At 35.1% G+C, this 18,801-nt stretch overlaps 1 protein-coding gene across 1 annotated transcript; it reads right to left on the bottom strand.

The window, feature by feature from the left end:
• Positions 1-9,943: 9,943 nt before the first annotated feature.
• On the bottom strand, positions 9,944-18,084 carry LOC127098607 (mitochondrial Rho GTPase 1). Its single transcript, XM_051037243.1, has 14 exons — positions 17,721-18,084; positions 17,314-17,446; positions 16,835-16,984; positions 16,536-16,712; positions 16,123-16,371; positions 15,927-15,995; positions 15,739-15,794; positions 15,331-15,412; positions 14,866-15,077; positions 14,707-14,776; positions 14,432-14,544; positions 12,973-13,123; positions 10,832-11,018; positions 9,944-10,313 (listed from the first exon to the last, which is right to left on the bottom strand). The coding sequence occupies exons 1-14, from the start codon at positions 17,936-17,938 to the stop codon at positions 10,240-10,242; spliced, it is 1,941 nt and encodes a 646-aa protein (XP_050893200.1). The 5' UTR covers positions 17,939-18,084; the 3' UTR covers positions 9,944-10,239.
• Between the last annotated feature and the right edge of the window lie 717 nt (positions 18,085-18,801).

The following is an 18,801-nucleotide window of genomic DNA, read 5'->3' as shown; positions in this document are numbered from 1 at the left end:
TTGGTTTACAGAAAGAAAAACCTATGATACACGGTTGATACGCCAAAAATAGACGGTGAAATATTTTATTTCCAACAGCACACGTACCATCTGGTGTATATGCGGGCAATGTTTCCATCTTGAAAATTGTCCCGGGAGCATAGTGTTTTAAAGCCAATAGGTATTTTGGAAGTTGTTTGTAAGATTCCTCCCAATTGTCAAACACTTTTTCAACAGCTTTTGTTCTAGCTATCCATGCCTTCCTATATGATGGAGTGTACTCGTACTCTGCCCTAATATGCGAGATTATTGTACTCACCTTTAACGACGGATTATCGCCAATGACAGACAATATTTCATCGCATATTAGCTGAGAGCTTAATTTACGATGATCTTGCATTGGGTATGTCAGCATGCATGTGTGATCTGGACCCATTGATCCAATCTCCCAAGACTCGCTCCTCTTCCGGTACAAAGCTGTCAACCTAAAAAGGCAGTGCTCATTCGAACAATAAACTTTATACCTCGATGCGTCAGTTCTGTCTACTCTGAAATCTGTTGATAGTTGCATGTGGAATTTCTTAATGGCTTTTACACATTCCTCTTTTGTGCGAAATATGTCTCCTTGTTTCAGAGATCCTTGCATTTGCACGTAAGGATTGTATCATACATCTGCCGAAGGTTCATCTGAAACCAAATTTAACCTTGTCATGTGTTGGGGTGGGCAATATACATGACTTGCCGGTATTGGCTCATCTTCCTCTTCAGCATTCACCATCGAGTCAACCATGATCTCAGGTTCCTCTTCTTCATCGTCTGGAACATTCACCTCAGCTTGTTCGTCATCAGTCTCACAAAACACTTATGACTGATCAATGTACTGAGACTCATGTTGTTGATGTGGTAATATATACAACTCTATATCATTGTAACCGGAATGTTCGTGATTGTCAAACATATGTTGAACATCATCATCATCTCGAATCTTCTTCTGATAAAATTTTACCTGGTTTTCTGCAAACCAAACTGGATTTTTATAGATGATCTGGCCCACATTATTGCACTGCAATTTCTTTTCTATTCTTTGTTTCATATGTGAAAAATTTGATCGTCGATTTATTGTAAACCGAGTCACCTCTGTGTTTCGAAAACAAAAATCGAACAACTGGTGATCAAATATTTCACCTTCGACATGTGCACTGATCATGTAATGTTGTGTGGAAGACATTGTGTTGAAATATTAAATATGTAGATAGTTTGAATGGAATTGAAACTGAATGCATTGCTAAGTTGTTCAACTGCACAGCATAAATAGTTGGTTGTTGCATTGATAACTTGGTAATTGTTTATACAGACTTGACCATGCATGCAGTTGAAAGAATCCAGCACGCTGAGAAAAGATTGAAAAGAATACACAAGCGCCAGGGAATCAAAGAATATCTGAGTTTTGTGCCCTAAGATTCCAACCTAGGCGCCCATTCCCTAGGCGCCATAAAGTAACTGAGGCACCAAAGGGTTGGGCGCCTCTTCACAAAACAACACTTAGGCGCCACTAGGAAGGGCGCCCCTTCCAATTTCCCTACACTAAGGCGCCAAGAGGAAGGGCGCCTCTTCCTTGCATGTGAGAAATCACATGTAGGCGCCAAACTCAAGGGCTCCTCTTCCCTTGCATGTGATTTCTTCACATGCGCCAAGAAGATTCCTCACAAGCTAGCTTTCTCTTCCATGCTAAATTTTGTCATTCTCTTGTCTCCTTTTGCCTTTCCATGCAACCAATCACACTCTTTTTAGGTTCCAAACCTACTCACTCATTCATCTATAAATAGTCTCTCATATCAACAATATCAAATCATCTTCATCAATACTCAAGTATTTTCTTCTACCACATTTCTTTCATCTACCAAACTCAAGCTTTGCAAATTCAAATCATGTCTTTGTTGACTATGGGCGATGAACACAGAGGCACAATCGAGAATATCTCGGCATTTGTATGTTATCTCTCTCTTTTAGTTTCTATTTTTGGATTACTTCTAATACATATCTTCTTTGTGTTATACCTTTGTAATCTCTCTCTTTTTAGTTTCTATTTTTGGATTACTTCTAATACATATCTTCTTTGTGTTATACCTTTGCAATCTCTCTCTTTTTAGTTTCTATTTTAGGATTACTTCTTATACATATCTTCTTTGTGTTATACCTCTGTAATCTCTCTCTTTTTAGTTTCTATTTTAGGATTACTTCTTATAGATGTGTGTTTGTTGAGTATGTATTTCTTCTTCTAATTGTATTTTCTTATTTTTTTGTTATTAGGATCCGAAGCGGTTTAGATGTCGTGTACATGAATATGTACCCCACAATCATTTAATAGAAATATATATTAGAAGATGTGTATTTGGAAATCTACTAAACATTGTTTCGTACTCGGTGGACTACAAGTTCATTTTGGCTATATTGGAGAGGTGGAGACCCGAGACCCACATATTTCACCTTCCGATTGGTGAGTGTACCGTCACACTTGAGGACGTGTACATGTTGTTGGGTCTCCGTATAGACGAAAAGGCAGTGAATGGGCAAGTTAACCAAGACAACAATATATGCAATGAATTATTTGGTGCCCCTTTGTTAGACGACGAAACTGAGGGAGACACATCCGGTCAAGCAAGGGGGCAATGTATAAATTTAAAATATCTTAAACAATATTATGCCAGTATAGTATTGTCCGACGATTCAACCGAGTATGAGAAAATAATAAAAGCTAGATGTTATATTATGATTTTATTTGGTAACTTTTTGTTTCCAGAAAGTACACGTAATTCTGTGAATATAATGTATTTACCTTTATTACGCAACATTAATAAGGTAAACACTTATAGTTGGGGTCCAGCTGTGTTGGCCCATCTATATAGTGCAATGTGTAGAACTGCAAAAAAGAATACATGTACTTTTTTTTCATGTTCTTATTTGCTTTAAGCTTGGGGATGGTCTAGGATGTCGTCGCTCGCCCCGATAAATGAGCGTTCATTCGTGTTCCCCTTTGCAACCAAGTAAGTCTAACACTTTACCATTCACAATTTAGTTAATTATATTTATTATTTAAATTAACAGTAAATAATATTTTTCACTTCTTTTTATTATCTTAGGTGGTCAGTAAGGGGAATGAACTACAATAGGTGTCTGAAACACGCTATTGTAGTCTATCGAAATCTATTGGACCACATTGGACATGATGATGTAATACTCCTACCAAACTATATTTTAATTTAAAAATACTTCTTAAATTATTTTCCATCTAACGATTTGGTATTTTATTCCAGTTTGTTTGGAGGCCATATCTGGGTCTGAATCATGATGTGAACCATGACGATGCTGCAGTTTGGACAGCGAAGACACCGATTATCCGATTCACTATAGTTGAAATGCACCAAAGTGACCGGGTCAAACTGCAGTTCGGAATGCTACAACATATTCCAGAATCTTCCACGTGTTTGGGGAATTGGCATCAAAAAAGGGTCGATGCACAGTGGGATTATTCTGACTGAAGAGACTTTGCAAAAGACATGTGTCGTCAATGGAGGAATCAACGACAACACATCTTGAACGAACCAGTCATCCAAGGTGCAAGACCGACTCAACAATATATGGCATGGCTTAGGTCTGTAACAACTCAGCAATTTGTATCTGAGCCGCAGTATTTAATGGATCCGCGCCAACTTGCTTCGTCATCGTATGCCCCACATCAATTCACCACCCAACACCAATGTGAACCCACCCAAACTCAACAACCAACCACACAACATCAACCGACCACATACACACAACAACTACACACCCAACATCGCAACTCGTTCATGTCAACCACCCAACAACGAACCATCCAACGTCGCAATCCATTCATACCACTCACCCAAACACAAAACTAAGAATCAAACCCCGCAACCACAACCGTCTATAGCCCAGATGATTCATATGGGTCACGTCATCGTAGCCCCCCACCAATTAACACCCAACCACTGTTTAACTATAGTACGCCCCAAGAACCATTGCTTCGTTTTCAAAATGACTCAATGGCCCAATTTGGGCGACTATACCATCCCCAATTCACCAAACCCCAACGCCCTAACTACGATGACATGGGCACCGAACTCCATTACGAAAGCGTCGTTGGCCAGAGCCCCTCCGGATATTGGGAGCAAATGATGACACATCTGTCAAATACCGCCGGAACTTCCGCCGGACCTTCCAACCAGCCATCGCTTGATCAGGTCAGCACCCAAAGACCACAAACACCTCAAGAAAATCGTGGGAGACTTCGGAGACAAACTAACGCATCGGGATGTGGAACCGGAGGACGTTATAATCAGGCGGGTCATTAGGTTTTTGGTCTTTCCAATGTAACCAATTATTACATATTTAATGAAATTTTTTTTCATTATTATTTCTTATGTATTAAATAATAAATATTAAATATTAAAAACAAAAAATATTTAAAAAAATTAAATAACTAAAAAAAATTAAAATAAAATAAAAAAATACTATTAGGGGGGTGTATGCGCCAAATGAATTGGCGCATACACCCACCACACACAGGCACACACAGGCGCCAGATGCATGGGCGCCTCCTCTTTGAGGGTCATGCAGGCGCCAAAGGCATTGGCGCCTCCTCTTGGAGGGCCAATGCAGGCGCCACAAGCATTGGCGCCTCTTCATGAGACCCAATGCATGTGCGTCAATGCTTCTAGCGCCTCCTCTTAAAGGTATGTGGATGCGCCAATTCACCCGGCGCATCCTCTACCAAACTTGGTTATTTTGGTTTTTTTTTTAAAACTTGGTTATTTTCGGAAAAAAAATTGAAAAACTTGGTTATTTTAAAAAAAAATCCTTCATATTGTAACATTTTAAGTTTTTGGAAAAACTCTCATTTATGATGGATTTTTTATTTCAATCTATCGAATTTATGACCAATAAATACCCAATTATATTGAATTTTTAGAAGAAAAAAAATATACATTTTACCGGTTTATTAGTAATGTCCGGTAAAAACTCATGTTTCTCATGCATTTTTATCAGGTATTTTAAAATTTTCGATAAAAATGCATGTTTTCTTACGGGTATTTTGAAAATCCCGATAAAAATGCATATTTTCTATCGAATATTTTGAAAAAAATGATAAAAATACATGTTTTTTATCGGATTTTTTTAAAACCCCGATAAAAATGCAAGTAGTTATATAGGTGATTTTGAAGAAAAAAAATCGATAGTGAAAATGTTGCTTAGGTTAACCGGAAATTTCAAAAAAATTGAGAAGACCGTGAAGTTTCCTGGATTTTTAAAAAATTTGATGGTTTAAATTGCATCGTTTTTTTGTATTTGTAGTGAGGACTAGAGGATCAGACAAAACGATTACATCTAGGCAACATGACAAAGATGTAGGTGATGTAGCGATGAGGCCTCGTGTGAGGGGAGATGACGTTGAAGACTCACATATCCGAAAGGGAATAGTAGCCTGACTGGTTCTCACAGAAGGCGAATGGTGGCCGAGCAGTTTTGCACACCCCGCGGTATCCAATGTAGAGGATCTATAGCTAATGGATAAACCAGAGATCTTGGTGATGAGGTAGTTGTTGTGATTATTGATAATGCAGAGGGTCGGGCTGACAGGAAGATAGTGGTCGAGACAGAGGTGTCTCATCATTCTGCTTCGACTGATACAAAGGTTACTCCACAGTTGGATAAAGAGTCGCCTAATACGAGTGATATGGAGGTTACTCCTCCTGCTACATGTGATTTGGAGGTGACTCCTTCAATTGATACAGAGGTTACCGGTTCAACTTCGACGGAGTCGTGTATACATATAAATGGTGGGTTATTTGGAGAGCCTAGTGACATTTCTTTGCTCACTGGATATGTCGATCATATGGGATTAAAATTATAGAAGGGAAATGTATGTATATGTTTTGTGGAACTTGACTATATTTATTATTGATATGTTGAAAATAAGTGATGATTTTTACTTTGTTTGTTACAAGACTGACTATTGCAGAAGGTGCCCACCCACGGGGCGAAGCTGAAGAAGTTCTTGGATGCCCTGATGCCATAGAAGGTCATAGCGATTGTAGATGATTGTGGCCTCCTTTCATTGGTGGATTGTTCGCAGACCATACTCAACGTTTCATTATTAACAGCCTTTGTTAAGCGATGACATAAGGAGACATCTTCCTTCCTTCTTCCATTTGGTGAGATGACGATTACTTTGGATGATGTAGCCTTTTTGTTCCATCTTGTCCTTCCAGATAGTTTCTTCATTGCTTCTCTCATTAGCCAACAACTAGAACGTATTATTGTTATACAAAACTTGGGGTTTTCTGAGAAGCAGGTGTTATAGGAGTTTAAGACTAACGTAGGTGCTCACTTTCTCCTATCTTGGCTCCAGGAGAGGTATGGCGAGCTGGTGCAATGGACTATGTATGAGGCAATTGTTAGGGTATACATGCTACATCTTATATGATGTAGTATCTTAGTGGATAAGTCTTATGTATATATTGATGTGAAATACATGTGGTGTTTAGTAACCTTGACCATGTCACTTGGGTATAGGGGTGTGTTGCACTGATTGTTCTATATTCATCACTTGAAGAGGCGACTATATTTGAGATTAGGCAACTTGTCGGTTATATGAGTTTATTCCAGGTATAAAAATTTATTATTTTTTATTAATTTAGTTATTAGTTATGGAATTCCTTGATTTGCCTATGTTCTTGTGCATTGTTGAATATACGAGCATTTTTCCTCCATTTGTGAGAGGCGGGTTATACCTACCACGGTTGGCTCCACGCGGGCCAAAAGATGGAATTTCATGCATGCACACCCATGTGGTGTTCTAGAGTATAGAAATAGGATTGATGCATAAACTGTAAACGATGTCATCTAGACACCCTACGTAGATCATATAGTGCATCCAGAATTCGATGACACTTCACTTTTCTGATTATTTGCGATGGGAGGCCTTATTGGCAAGACACTTGCCTCAGAGGTGTCTGCGCCATTTTGGGTATGTCAAAGACATCCCACAACCATCCATGTTATTCCATCTGAGAGTATTGATAGATGATTTGTTGGTAATGTTATCATCTCTGTATGTTCCATTAGAATGCGTGCAATGGAGGTTCAGTTCCCCACGCAATGTGTGAATGGATACTTAGAATATTTAGAGTGGTACTTTACTGTATCACACCCTCACATCATCCCACATGTTAAGCATGAAGAGGATATTGGACCTTTTAATGTTGGGGGACCTTCTGATGACGTGTCACCGCCTCCACATGGTGTGGATGACCAACAACGTTTGCAGATGATAGTCATTATTGATAACCTCATGAGTTTGGTAAGCCCAAATGGTGAGATTTATACTTTGTATTATTTATGTACTATTACATAGACATTTTGACCGTATAGTTTATTAGATAATGTTTTGTCGCTTTCATTATTGCAAGATGGACATAACTTAACACATTGCAATTAATTTAACTTACCACATAAATTTACATAACTCAACAATAATATATGCATGCAAAACCTACACACTACCAGATGATTCTGGACATTTCAACATCTTGATTATTTCGTAAAAAATCTAGAAATTTTTGCATCAAACTCGATTGATCTCTTTGTTAGCCTACCCTGGTGCGTTTTTCACGTAACCTTCAAATCTTCATCAGTCACCAGCTTAATATGGTCGTATTTTACCATCCATCTGTATCAATCCATGGTGCACAAAACTCGATCTTACTCACATTTCTCTTCTCAATGTCGGGAAATATATTATTCAATTTGGATCTTAGAAGAGCGAGACAGGTGATGCCCTTCGGGAGCTCAAAATCAATTGGAGATTTCACCTCGTTGAAGTACACACATGCCATAAACAAATAGTGAGGCATTTTAAGACGTCTTTTTTAATAACACATGATCCCTATTTATACAAGACTAGATTCAGTATGAACCACACAGAATAATCAGTGCAATCACAATCGTACAAAACTATCGATAAAATCTCAAACCTTAAAATTACTATCGATATTTTTAAAGTTCCTCTAAAAATTTGATAAATGCATGAGGTTTAAAAAAACAATGATTTGACACTACAAAAAATTTCAAATTTTTGCAAAAAAAAAAATATGGTGCAACATGATGTTCTTTAGAAAACCGATACATTTTCCATAGATCAGACTTTTGACTTACATTACCAATTTTTTTTTATTTGGACAGAAAATTTCATCTGTTCTACCTAATTTTTTTATGCACTGTTTAACTAAAATTTTGTCAAAGATAAGGAGTATTAATGAAAATGGGGGGTCTTAAGTTAAATTTGGATAGTAGATAAAAATTTCACCAATTATATTGTCTAATTTCATGTCACATTTAGTAAGGTGGAAACAAAATTTATCTCATGGGCTGCAGGTGATATGGTGTGCCTTGGGATCGGGAGAGTAAGATGAAGGAGTATACATAGCTCTTTTTCAGATTTAATACATGTTTTAGTTTTTTAACTTAATTTAATATTCTATTTAATTTTTTAATTAAAAAATATTATAAACAAGTCCCTTAACTTTATTTATGTTATCTTATTTATTCTCTTACGTCAATTTCTAATAAAATATGTTAAATTCAGGTGATGTGACCATCTAACTGAATATTATATTTATTTGATATAATATTCTTTTGGTATTAATAATATACTATTATAAGTTTTGGTTATTTGTTTATCTGAGAATTAATTATTTTTTAGAAAATGAATATTTCAGCTTAGACACTCTCGGTATTCAACTTGACGATTGTATTTTACCTTTGATTGATCTATAAAAGTATTTTATTTATTGAGCTTAGTTTACACTATCGTCATTTTGTTTGACTGTTGAGAAGCTACATTCTTACTACCCTTATCATTTTTCATTGATTTTGTGTTGCAGTTTGTGAGAACATGAACCTGACAGCTGGTGCTGCAAGCAAAGTTGCTGTGCAGAAAAATATCGTCCTCGCCTAAAATAGAGTTGTCTAGCTATTTCTGGTTAGATCTAGATCTAAAATTAGTAGATGGAAGATGATGAAATATGAAGAGTTTTTTTTTAATATTAACAGGTTTGTTTGTACTAAAAGATCAAAACAAAAGTTCTGATGGTACCATAAACATGAACAAAGGAAATGGAAAGGAACACAATGACAAATTTAAGAACATAAAAAGGAGAATTGAAAAGATTTAAAAAAAAACAATTAAATCTCAAAAAGTAGAGATTAAAGAGACTTTAATTTTAAAATTGAAGAACAAAACCTAAGTGAAAGAACAAATATTAAATCACATATTGTCCATCCACATCACCATAATCTACATTTTTTACCATAATTTAACTGAAAAGAACAAATATAGTAACAAAATAGAAATTAAAAAACTAACTAATAACATAATTTAGTTAAAGAACTAAAGTGTAAATATTAAACTAAAATTAAGTTGAAGAACCAGAGGATTAATTAAATTTTATATTTTACTGTTTGCATAGGTCTATTTTATGTTTTACTGTGTGTACCATAGGTCTACTGCAATCATGCTCGAAAATACTCTTTGTTCCTTTTTAAATGTCTCTTTTTAAAAAAAAATACTCTTTAATTATCATTTACAAAATTCAAAATAGTATTAATTATATTTCATCAAATTTACCCATAGGTAATCATTAGAGAGATAGAAAAAAATATATATATAATAAATAATTAAGGATATTATAGGTAAAAAAAGAATTATTGTTAAAAAAATAACAAGGATTAATTTTTTTAGTAGATGTGAAAAGTCAAAACATGACACTTAAAAAGAAACGGAGTATATTGTACAGTAAACCACCACTTTAATCACTATTATAAAAATTATTATTAAATAAATATATTATGTATTTATAATATTTTAATTATTTTGCAATATAAATAGTTTGAATTAAGATATGTTATGAGTTTCCAGTAATGAACTGGACCCGACTGTAAAACACATTATTATTGGTATAAATTAATTCACGAAAGCCTAACTAATAAAAAAAGATGAAACATCCAATAATTTGTATATAAAATTGGTGCTAACCTAATTCAATCTTGAAAAACTAAAAAAAAGATTGCAACCTCTACAGCAGATGGCTCTAATTAAAAGCTCTTAAGACGATGTAACGTTGCCAAAGAGCAGACTGCATTTGGATCAAGGACCGCGACCCATTCACAAAACCTTCCCGTTTAACCAGACGCACTCTTCCTTGCAGCATATATCCTGTAAGCACCCAACCCAACGAGTGCCACTGCCGCTCCAACTGCAATATGATGCGTTAAAAAATCATTTAACAGAGAAACAAAAGCTGCAGTTATATTTTCTTCTGACTTGAGTATTCGGAAATTGAAAGCAACTGGTCTAAGGTTGGAGGAATCAGAAAGATAGTTCCTATACTGTAGGGACATGGTAAAAGCCATTTTTTCATTTGCTACCATTTGATTTTTGTTGATAATACATTGGCTATTTAATCCCTAAATTCCAACTCCAAGAACCATCTACCAAACAAGAAATCAACACCCCGGGCGAATAATGGATTCAGAAAAAGTCCCTCAACAACAACGCTGGAGAAACAAAACAAGCTAAATGGAAAACACCAATAGGGATCAGTTCAGTGGCATGACACCCTAAGGTTATAAGTGGAAAATCATTGTAAAATCAAAACGAACAACGAAACCAAAAGAGAGAACATGCGGCCAAAGATAAATCACATCATCCAAACTTTAAACAGCTCAATAGGCTCAAATTATTTAATGACTGTCAACCTAAAAATTGATATACCTGAAACACACATGAGAGATCGACCTATGAGCTTGTTGTAATGCTTGCGGTTTTTTCCAGCTTCAGTTTCCGGAATGCTTAAATGAGGGTGCTCAGCAGCATTTACAATTCGGCGGAATATACCGTTGAAATCCCCTAACTTCACACTGATTGGTATAGGAGCCTCTACTCCCATATTCTGACTAACCTACAAAACATATTGGCATGTCAGAAATATCATTACATTTCAACCGCAGGATGGACCAGTTGCTTTCACGGACAACAAAGGACATCATATGCCATGAATATATATGTCAAGAAAGACATCAGAATGCAATTTTTTTTCTTGACAATATGTTCCAACACTCAGTTTTGCTTATCCGTACATCATCCATAGTAGATGTTGCCCATAAATGGAAAAGCTAACATATTATACACTTTGCCAGTTCTTGCAAGTCAGTAGGAAAAGTTGATAAATATAACTTATAATCGGATCAAATGCACACAAATCCATAAAATGAACAACATTATCAGGTTTCTAGTTATAAGTCAGCCACAAACAGATTAATTGAACATATTATCATGTTGTAATAAGAGTGAAAATTGTCTAATTATAAAGATTAACTGGCAATCACAGTTCACAAATCAAAGATGATTTGCAGAGCCGGATCAAACTTCTGCTTGAATCGTGTATGGCAATATTTATGCAAATGAGGTATAGTACGCCTAAAGACCCTCCTCCATTTCAGCCACCCAGCTTGAATTCGATAGCTTGAATTCGATGGTTAACATTCCCTTCTACTTCTTTATCATTGTGTTACAGTCCTAAGATATTTATTTAAACCGCGTAACTTGCATGATAATATGGTCTCCAACTTTCACCTCTAGGTTAGAAACGTTTCCCCTTTTACTAAACTTTCTGTCTTACTTCTGATTGGCAAAAGTCATGTGTTTCTAAGCCTCGTCTCCAACCTCTCATTTAAATCCTCCTTTTAACATCTCGGTGTTAGCTTTTGGATGTGATTAAAGTTAAAAGGGAGGTATTTGGGGTTGAACATTGGTGCAATCCTATTGTAATGGAGAAATCGTCTGTCTCTCCACCACCACCTTGTGTGCGCACACTAGTCGATGCCCCTTCATACATATCACGGATAGCTCAAATATAGACAACCATAACCCCTTTCTTCTATAAACACTTTATCATGTGCCCATCTCCAAGTCAATGAAAATTAAATGCAAGTCTTATTGGTCCATTTGATACTACATCACACGTCATAATAGATAGATTGCTTCCATGGTCGACCTCACGGAACCAAAGTGATTCTCAGTAACTTGAGTCTCTTTTTTTAGTCTCCGTTCATCACTCTTTCCCATAAATTCACGGTATGAAAGTTTAATCCTTCCTATAATTTGCACAATTTCGTATATCCCCTTCTTATAGATTGGAACTAAACTGCTTCTTCTCCATTTATTACATTTGTTTTGACCTTATATTTTTATTAAAGAATTTGTGAGCCACTCAATTCCTCTATCTCCAAAAAAAAAAAATCACACTTCAATAGGTATGTCTTCCACCTATATTTTCTATCTTTTTCCTAGACCAAGACTTCGCCTTCATTTTAACACACTTCACTTGATCCAAATCTCTTGTCTTTTTTTCTCTTCCCTTTGCAAGCCTATATATAGATATTGCTCCCACCTTGACTCCTAAAGATTGGTATAAACCATCAAAATCTAGGATTCTTGCTTCACTCACCGCTTGCTTGATCTCTTTATTAGCTTTATAATATTTTTTCCAATTTGGCATTTTTACATGTACCATTTCTTTAAAACATTCCTGTTTTACTCTGACTTTACTTTGAAAAAAAATCCAGTAAAGTGTAAATGTGCAAAAAATAATCACAACCAAAACATCCCAATTTCAAAAGAGTTGAAGTAGTTACCAACCTGTCTAATCAAATTTTAATCTAAAGATCAAAGCCTACACATACACAGACCACTATATATAATTATTGTTAGTCAGAAGGTCAGATGAAATCATAATTCCAACCATTCACCGCATTAAATATCTCATTATCTAACCATACAACAATAAGTATAGAGAAACATGAATGTGAAATTTCAAATACTATCACGTAAATTAATAAGTTAACGAAAAATACCCTAATTGAATCTTGTATTGCCGAAGTAAATGATTCCAGATCATCCTTAGCTGCAACTATAAGACAGGGCACCTCAAAGCCAGTATTTTCTCCATGTCCAGCAATATTTACCAAGAGTTCAGATGATGCCCTCCATGAAGACTCAACAGACCTTAAATGAATCAATGAACTAATGAATATTTAATCAGCTGAGCTTTAAACAACCAACATTTTCCAGGTAATAAGTATGAGTTCCCCACAGTCCAGACCACATGAACATGAAATTACAGTTAACTTGTAAACCCGTAGACAATTTGGATGACTTGTAAATTTAAATATAATGAATACCATGCTGTTTGAAGCTTATGTTATATTCCTGGTGGTAACAATTATAAGCGAAAAAAAATACATGTTTGGTGATCTAAAATATAAGCAAATTCAATTACTTCCACCCCTGTTGAATGATGTCATTCCAAAAACATCTCTAAATTCTATTTTTTAACAACCCTTTATTTCCCTGGAACATGTTTCCTTAAAGGACACTAAGAAATACAATAACTTCTATATAACATGAACATTAATTGCAGTTAACTAAAACTACTAGTTAGTGTGAAATTAGGTTTATTGCTTATAATCGAGACTAGAGGGGATAATTCACATCATGAGTTTGACAAATTCAACCCAGAATTCGTGGTATTCAACCATCTTGTTGTTTTAGGAAGCTGATTCAGATACACAAGGGAGTTTTTCTAAATGCTGTTGATTTCAGATGTTGAAAAGTTGCTTATATGATCTAAAAATCCAAGACACTTGCAAATTTTATGTTCAAATACACCACAGGCACAGAGTAATTTTATAGTGAAACCTATCCTTATACTAATGCAAATGAAGAATAACTAAAGAAACGGTAATTCATAATTTATATGGTATGCTGGAAGTTGATCCAGATGAGCCTTTTATTTGCTTCTTTTCGATGGAAGTTTTAGTTTTCCATAATTGATCCTAACTTTTGGCCTAATTCTTCTTCTGGTGGTCGATCCAACTTCGGATCAAAAACAGATATCGTGGTTCTACTTTATCTCTTCAACAAGTTTAGTAATGAGCATAACGGTGTTGTTGTTCCGTTGGAGAGAAGAACCCATCATAAGTTTTTCAGGAAACTTCCAAACAAACAATTTCAAAGAAATCTTTCGATTTCTTATTTTACTATCTTCAACTCTATGGAGTTGATCCAGATGCATAATGGAGTTTTTCTAAATGCATTTGATTTCAGATGTTGAAAAGTCACTTATATGAGCTAAAAATCCATGACACAGCTGCAAATTTTATGTTTAAATACACCATATGCACTAAATAGATTAATAGTGAAACGTACCCTTATACTAATGCAATTTTTAGAAGAATAACTAAAGAAACAGTAATTCATAATTTCTATGGTATGCTGGTATAGTGAAATTTAATTTAATATCAAAGGTCACACCTATCATGAACAAAAACTGCAATGTCACATGAGGCCAAAGACTCCTTACTGGCCAGCAGTTTTGCAATTCCACTTTCTGGAATCTCTTTCAGAACAAGATATTTTTTGTTTTCCTGCAAAGTAAATGATAAAACTATGAATTTTAATATATAAATGTCAAGATGAACAAAATGAATGCATCAAATGAAGACTCTGGTGCTGAAAAAGGGGAAAGAAAATAAAATATTTCCGTCACAGTAAAAAGATATTGTCAAATATCAATCAAGTGTCGTTACCTTAGCAAGATCAACAACATTTACAGCATAACGATCCTCGATGGTTGGATTGTAAGCTTCAGAATATGGCCTGCAATACAAATTCAACAAAAATTAAGATATGAAGCTCAATAATTAAAGCTATGTACCAGGAATCTTCAAGGTAACACAGCAACACACCTTCCAATGAAAGAATTCAATAATGCGGATTTTCCAGCATTCCTAGGCCCAAAAACGAAGCACTGCAATACATTTCTTTCTGAAAGTTGTCTTTTGCGATCAGCGCGACGCTTCCTAGTCACACGGACAGCGGATAATGGATCACCAGGATAACCAAGGTATATTAAGTTCTCCACACTAAAGGTTGGGTTTAGCAGTGTCATGAGTGCCCACTGTCCAGAAAACATATAATATATAAATATTAAAAACAAATCAATGGTGATGTAAATTTAATGTTATATGCACTGAAAAGATATACAGACCAGACATAAAGTCATATATCAGCTAAAACTGAGGAAACCTTGATTCTCAAAACACCATCGAAATTGAGTGATAAAACTGTCTGTAGAAACCCACCAGTCTCTACAAAACATTGTTTAACAAAATTTAAGAGGGAGTAGAGAGAAAGATAAAAAACTTGTGCACCTCTGACAAAAATGCATCAAGTGATAGTCCGGAAAACGCATTCTTTTCTACAGCATCCTCGTATGGATTTCCTATCCAGGGACTGCAATTAAAAATTATAAGCATAAGATAATTTTGCCAAGAGTCCTCGTTGACATTTAGACTTGAGAAAGGTATATATACGTAAAAAAAAATGCCATAGCTGAACTTCATAAAAACATTGAAAAAGCAAAGTCGGAGGTATATACCACATCCTTAAAGCATGTGCCATGTGTACATTTGAAAAATTGCACAACATAAGAAAGATTCCACCACATCACAATGCTCCTTTATCATCTTCATATGAAACCAGTGCAAATAAACCCACCATTTCGTGGTGGAAATTAAAGTACATCTATCTAGGCATGCAATTTGAGGAAATCAGTTTACCTTTCTGGGGCAGTGGAAAACAATTCCTCAAGTTCACGGGGTCGCAGCATCCCATCCTAGAGGAAGGAAAAGATATGGTTAATTTTCACATTGTATAACGATAAAGTCAATTGAGAAAATGTTCAAAATGATTGGGGAGAAGAATGAAAATTTGAAATTATTCAAGGTCATATGTGGAAATGACATACAAAATCAGCATCAAATGCATCAAAAATTGTCTTCAAAAAATCAATGGCGTCATTTGTCAACTCAACACTCTGCAGAGATTAAATCCAATGAGTAGAAAATATATAAGTTCTAGCTGTCAGCAAATTGAATACACAAACATGTATAACAAATAAAGAGCATGATACACACAGCCACAATTCATCTCAAAAGAACCACCTGATCAGGAGTGTATTTCAAAGGTGGAAATAAATCATCAGCAAGCTTGATATCATCGTTATATCCAAACTTCCTGAGCACAGTCCATGTGGTCTCAAGACGCCCTTTTTCTATGAAAAGAGCATGAAGAAATAGAAATCCTGTCAAAGTAAGACCTCGTTCATTCACACCTTCAGATAATTTATCTTGCACAACCTTCTTTACACCGATAATTTCAGATGGTTGCAAAGGAGCATTGAAACATTTAACCTGTAAATAGTTTTGTTAGATTTTACACATACACAAGTTAACCAACCTACTATAACATGATGTGAACAGGCTATTGATCAAGATACAAGGTTCCATACTACAATACTTGGATAATAAACAAGCCACAATTTTGACATTTAATATAAGAAAGGAAATTTTAAAACCTGAAAATCATTCAGTTCAGCATCGCTAAGGGCACCATCTCTGTCATGGTCGCAGAGGATAAAAATCCGCTTCAAAGCCCGCACACATCTAGGCTTTAGAGTTTGTGTCTCCTGATCAAATAAAGGAGCCGTTGGATGAAGAACAGCCTTTTGTGCATAGTAGAAAACTTCAGGGACCTTCAACAAGGAAAACATGATTACAAGTATGAAACAAAATCCATAAATAATTGTAGCACCTCTGAAATAGGATTTCAAAAAACGGAGGAATTTGATTGTAATATAGTATAAATAAAAAATACCTGGATTTGCCTAGATGCTGAACACTCGATGCAAGTTTCAATCTCTCGGAACTGTTGCATTATTGGTGACATCACCTGTTCTAGGCTCACCTGCTGACTTTCATCTCGCAGGTCAAGCTTGCAGCCAACCACTATAACCGGAACTCTCACCTGTTCATGAAGTTCAAATATCTATGTCAAGCATTGAATCTCTAAAAGTGAAAGTACAAACATATTATGGGAATTCGATTAAGATGTACAATAAATAGATGTATACAAGCATGTGCATATAAAATAAGTGTTTCTACAAAATAGATGAGCGTAATTGGTTTAGCTGTTTATCACTATCTATATCAAGTCTTCCCCTTCCATTCTCTAGGAATATTAATTTTCTCTCTCATTATTCTATCGCTTCACTTTGAGAAAAGGGGAACTAGAGGACCTTCAATTGATTATATAATACTTGAGATGCAAAAAACAAGAAAAGGAAAAATAAGAACCTCTAAGTTGCGAAGATGAGGGAGCCAAAATGTACTTAGACTTTCAAGTGTCTCGGGGCGATCACATGCATAAGTGAGGACAACAGTGTCAGCCCGCTTTAGTTCTTCAGAAACTCTATCAACGTCCTCAATACTGCAACAAGAATAAGTAAAATAATTAAGACATTCAGATTAGGGCAAACAACATTTTCCTAGCAGTAGCATAGATAAAAACATAAGCAAGAAATGCAGATTGCCAAAAGTAAACTCGCAAAAACGAGAACATTCAGGTACAGAATAATGCTTACACTGGCTCCAAAATCAAATATCAAAGATTCGACAAAGAATATAAACCAGTGCTATAACCTAAGCGAATAGTGCGTCGATTAATAAAAGAATTCTTAGAAGAAAACGTAGAGAATTCATACGAGGAAGTGGTATCGATGACTGTGATTGGCACATGATCTGGATACAGATCCACAGCTAGCGTTGTGGGAGGCAACACCGGGGCAACATTCGGGCGAAAATTCTCGGAGGCGGCGGTGCTAATGAGACTGGACTTACCGGTTCCTTTGTCTCCGGCGACGACGATACGAACGCCGGAATGAACGTGAGGATTGACGGAGTTAGCTGAAGCTCTCACCATTGAAACCTAAAAGAAGGAAGCGCGAAACCCTAACCTAACGGTGTGTTCTAGAGGGTGCGTGCTTGGAGGTAGTTGTTAATGTTATAATTTCACTTCCACTTCCACTGTGTGAATAATATTTGTGGTTTGTGATTTATTATTATTACTTGTCTTGCATCCTACTGCACCGTCTAATACTTTTCAGTCGTTTTTTGCTCTACGCTACCTCTTTTAAGCCGTGTGTTCAAAATTACTTGGAAAATCTTTTGGAAAATAAATTTGAGAAATTAAAAAAATTTTAAAAGGAAATTTATTACTGACTAACCGAATATTTTGATTTTTAGAAAGTTGAATGTGCGATTTTTAAAATAAATATTTTTGTATTTGATTCTTAACTTATGTCTTCAATCTAATTTTTATCAAGCTATTTTTTATTTTTTATTATAAATTGTATTTTTTTAATTATTTTTTACAATTTTTTTAACAATTCAAATTAAAATGAAGTAACATCTAAAGTTTTTTTTATTGTTGCTTTAAATGAAGGTATAGATTAAGTATTGTGTTGTGTAACTTTCAAACTTAGTGATTACTATCATTTATCACCATTGTCAAATGATATTCATTAAAGCTTAAATTGTTTACATAAGCTTTTTTTTACTACTCTTGTTTAAATTGTTTTTTAAATTGGAAATCTATAATAACTTATTAAAAAATGTCGATCAATTGCCTCTCAATTAGAATTATTTACTCTTATAGAACTAAGTAGTTATAGTCTCATAAATTTAAATTGAACAAGCGTTATACAAATCACAAATATAGATATAAAGTTTATATTAATAAAACATTATCAAACAAACCACAAATATAGATATAAAGTTTTTCGT

This window comes from Lathyrus oleraceus, chromosome 6, assembly GCF_024323335.1.
Source record: "Lathyrus oleraceus cultivar Zhongwan6 chromosome 6, CAAS_Psat_ZW6_1.0, whole genome shotgun sequence".
Taxonomy (NCBI): Eukaryota; Viridiplantae; Streptophyta; class Magnoliopsida; order Fabales; family Fabaceae; genus Lathyrus; species Lathyrus oleraceus.
This window is presented reverse-complemented; position numbering and strand designations above follow the sequence as displayed.

Coding starts and splice junctions, on each gene's coding strand:
- LOC127098607 (XM_051037243.1), bottom strand. CDS start 17,938: ATGGTGAGAGCTTCAGCTAACTCCGTCAATCCTCACGTTCATTCCGGC. Junction 16,372..16,535: donor CTGAACTGAATGATTTTCAG/GTTTTAAAATTT, acceptor AACTATTTACAG/GTTAAATGTTTCAATGCTCC. Junction 10,314..10,831: donor ATCTCTCATGTGTGTTTCAG/GTATATCAATTT, acceptor ATCATATTGCAG/TTGGAGCGGCAGTGGCACTC.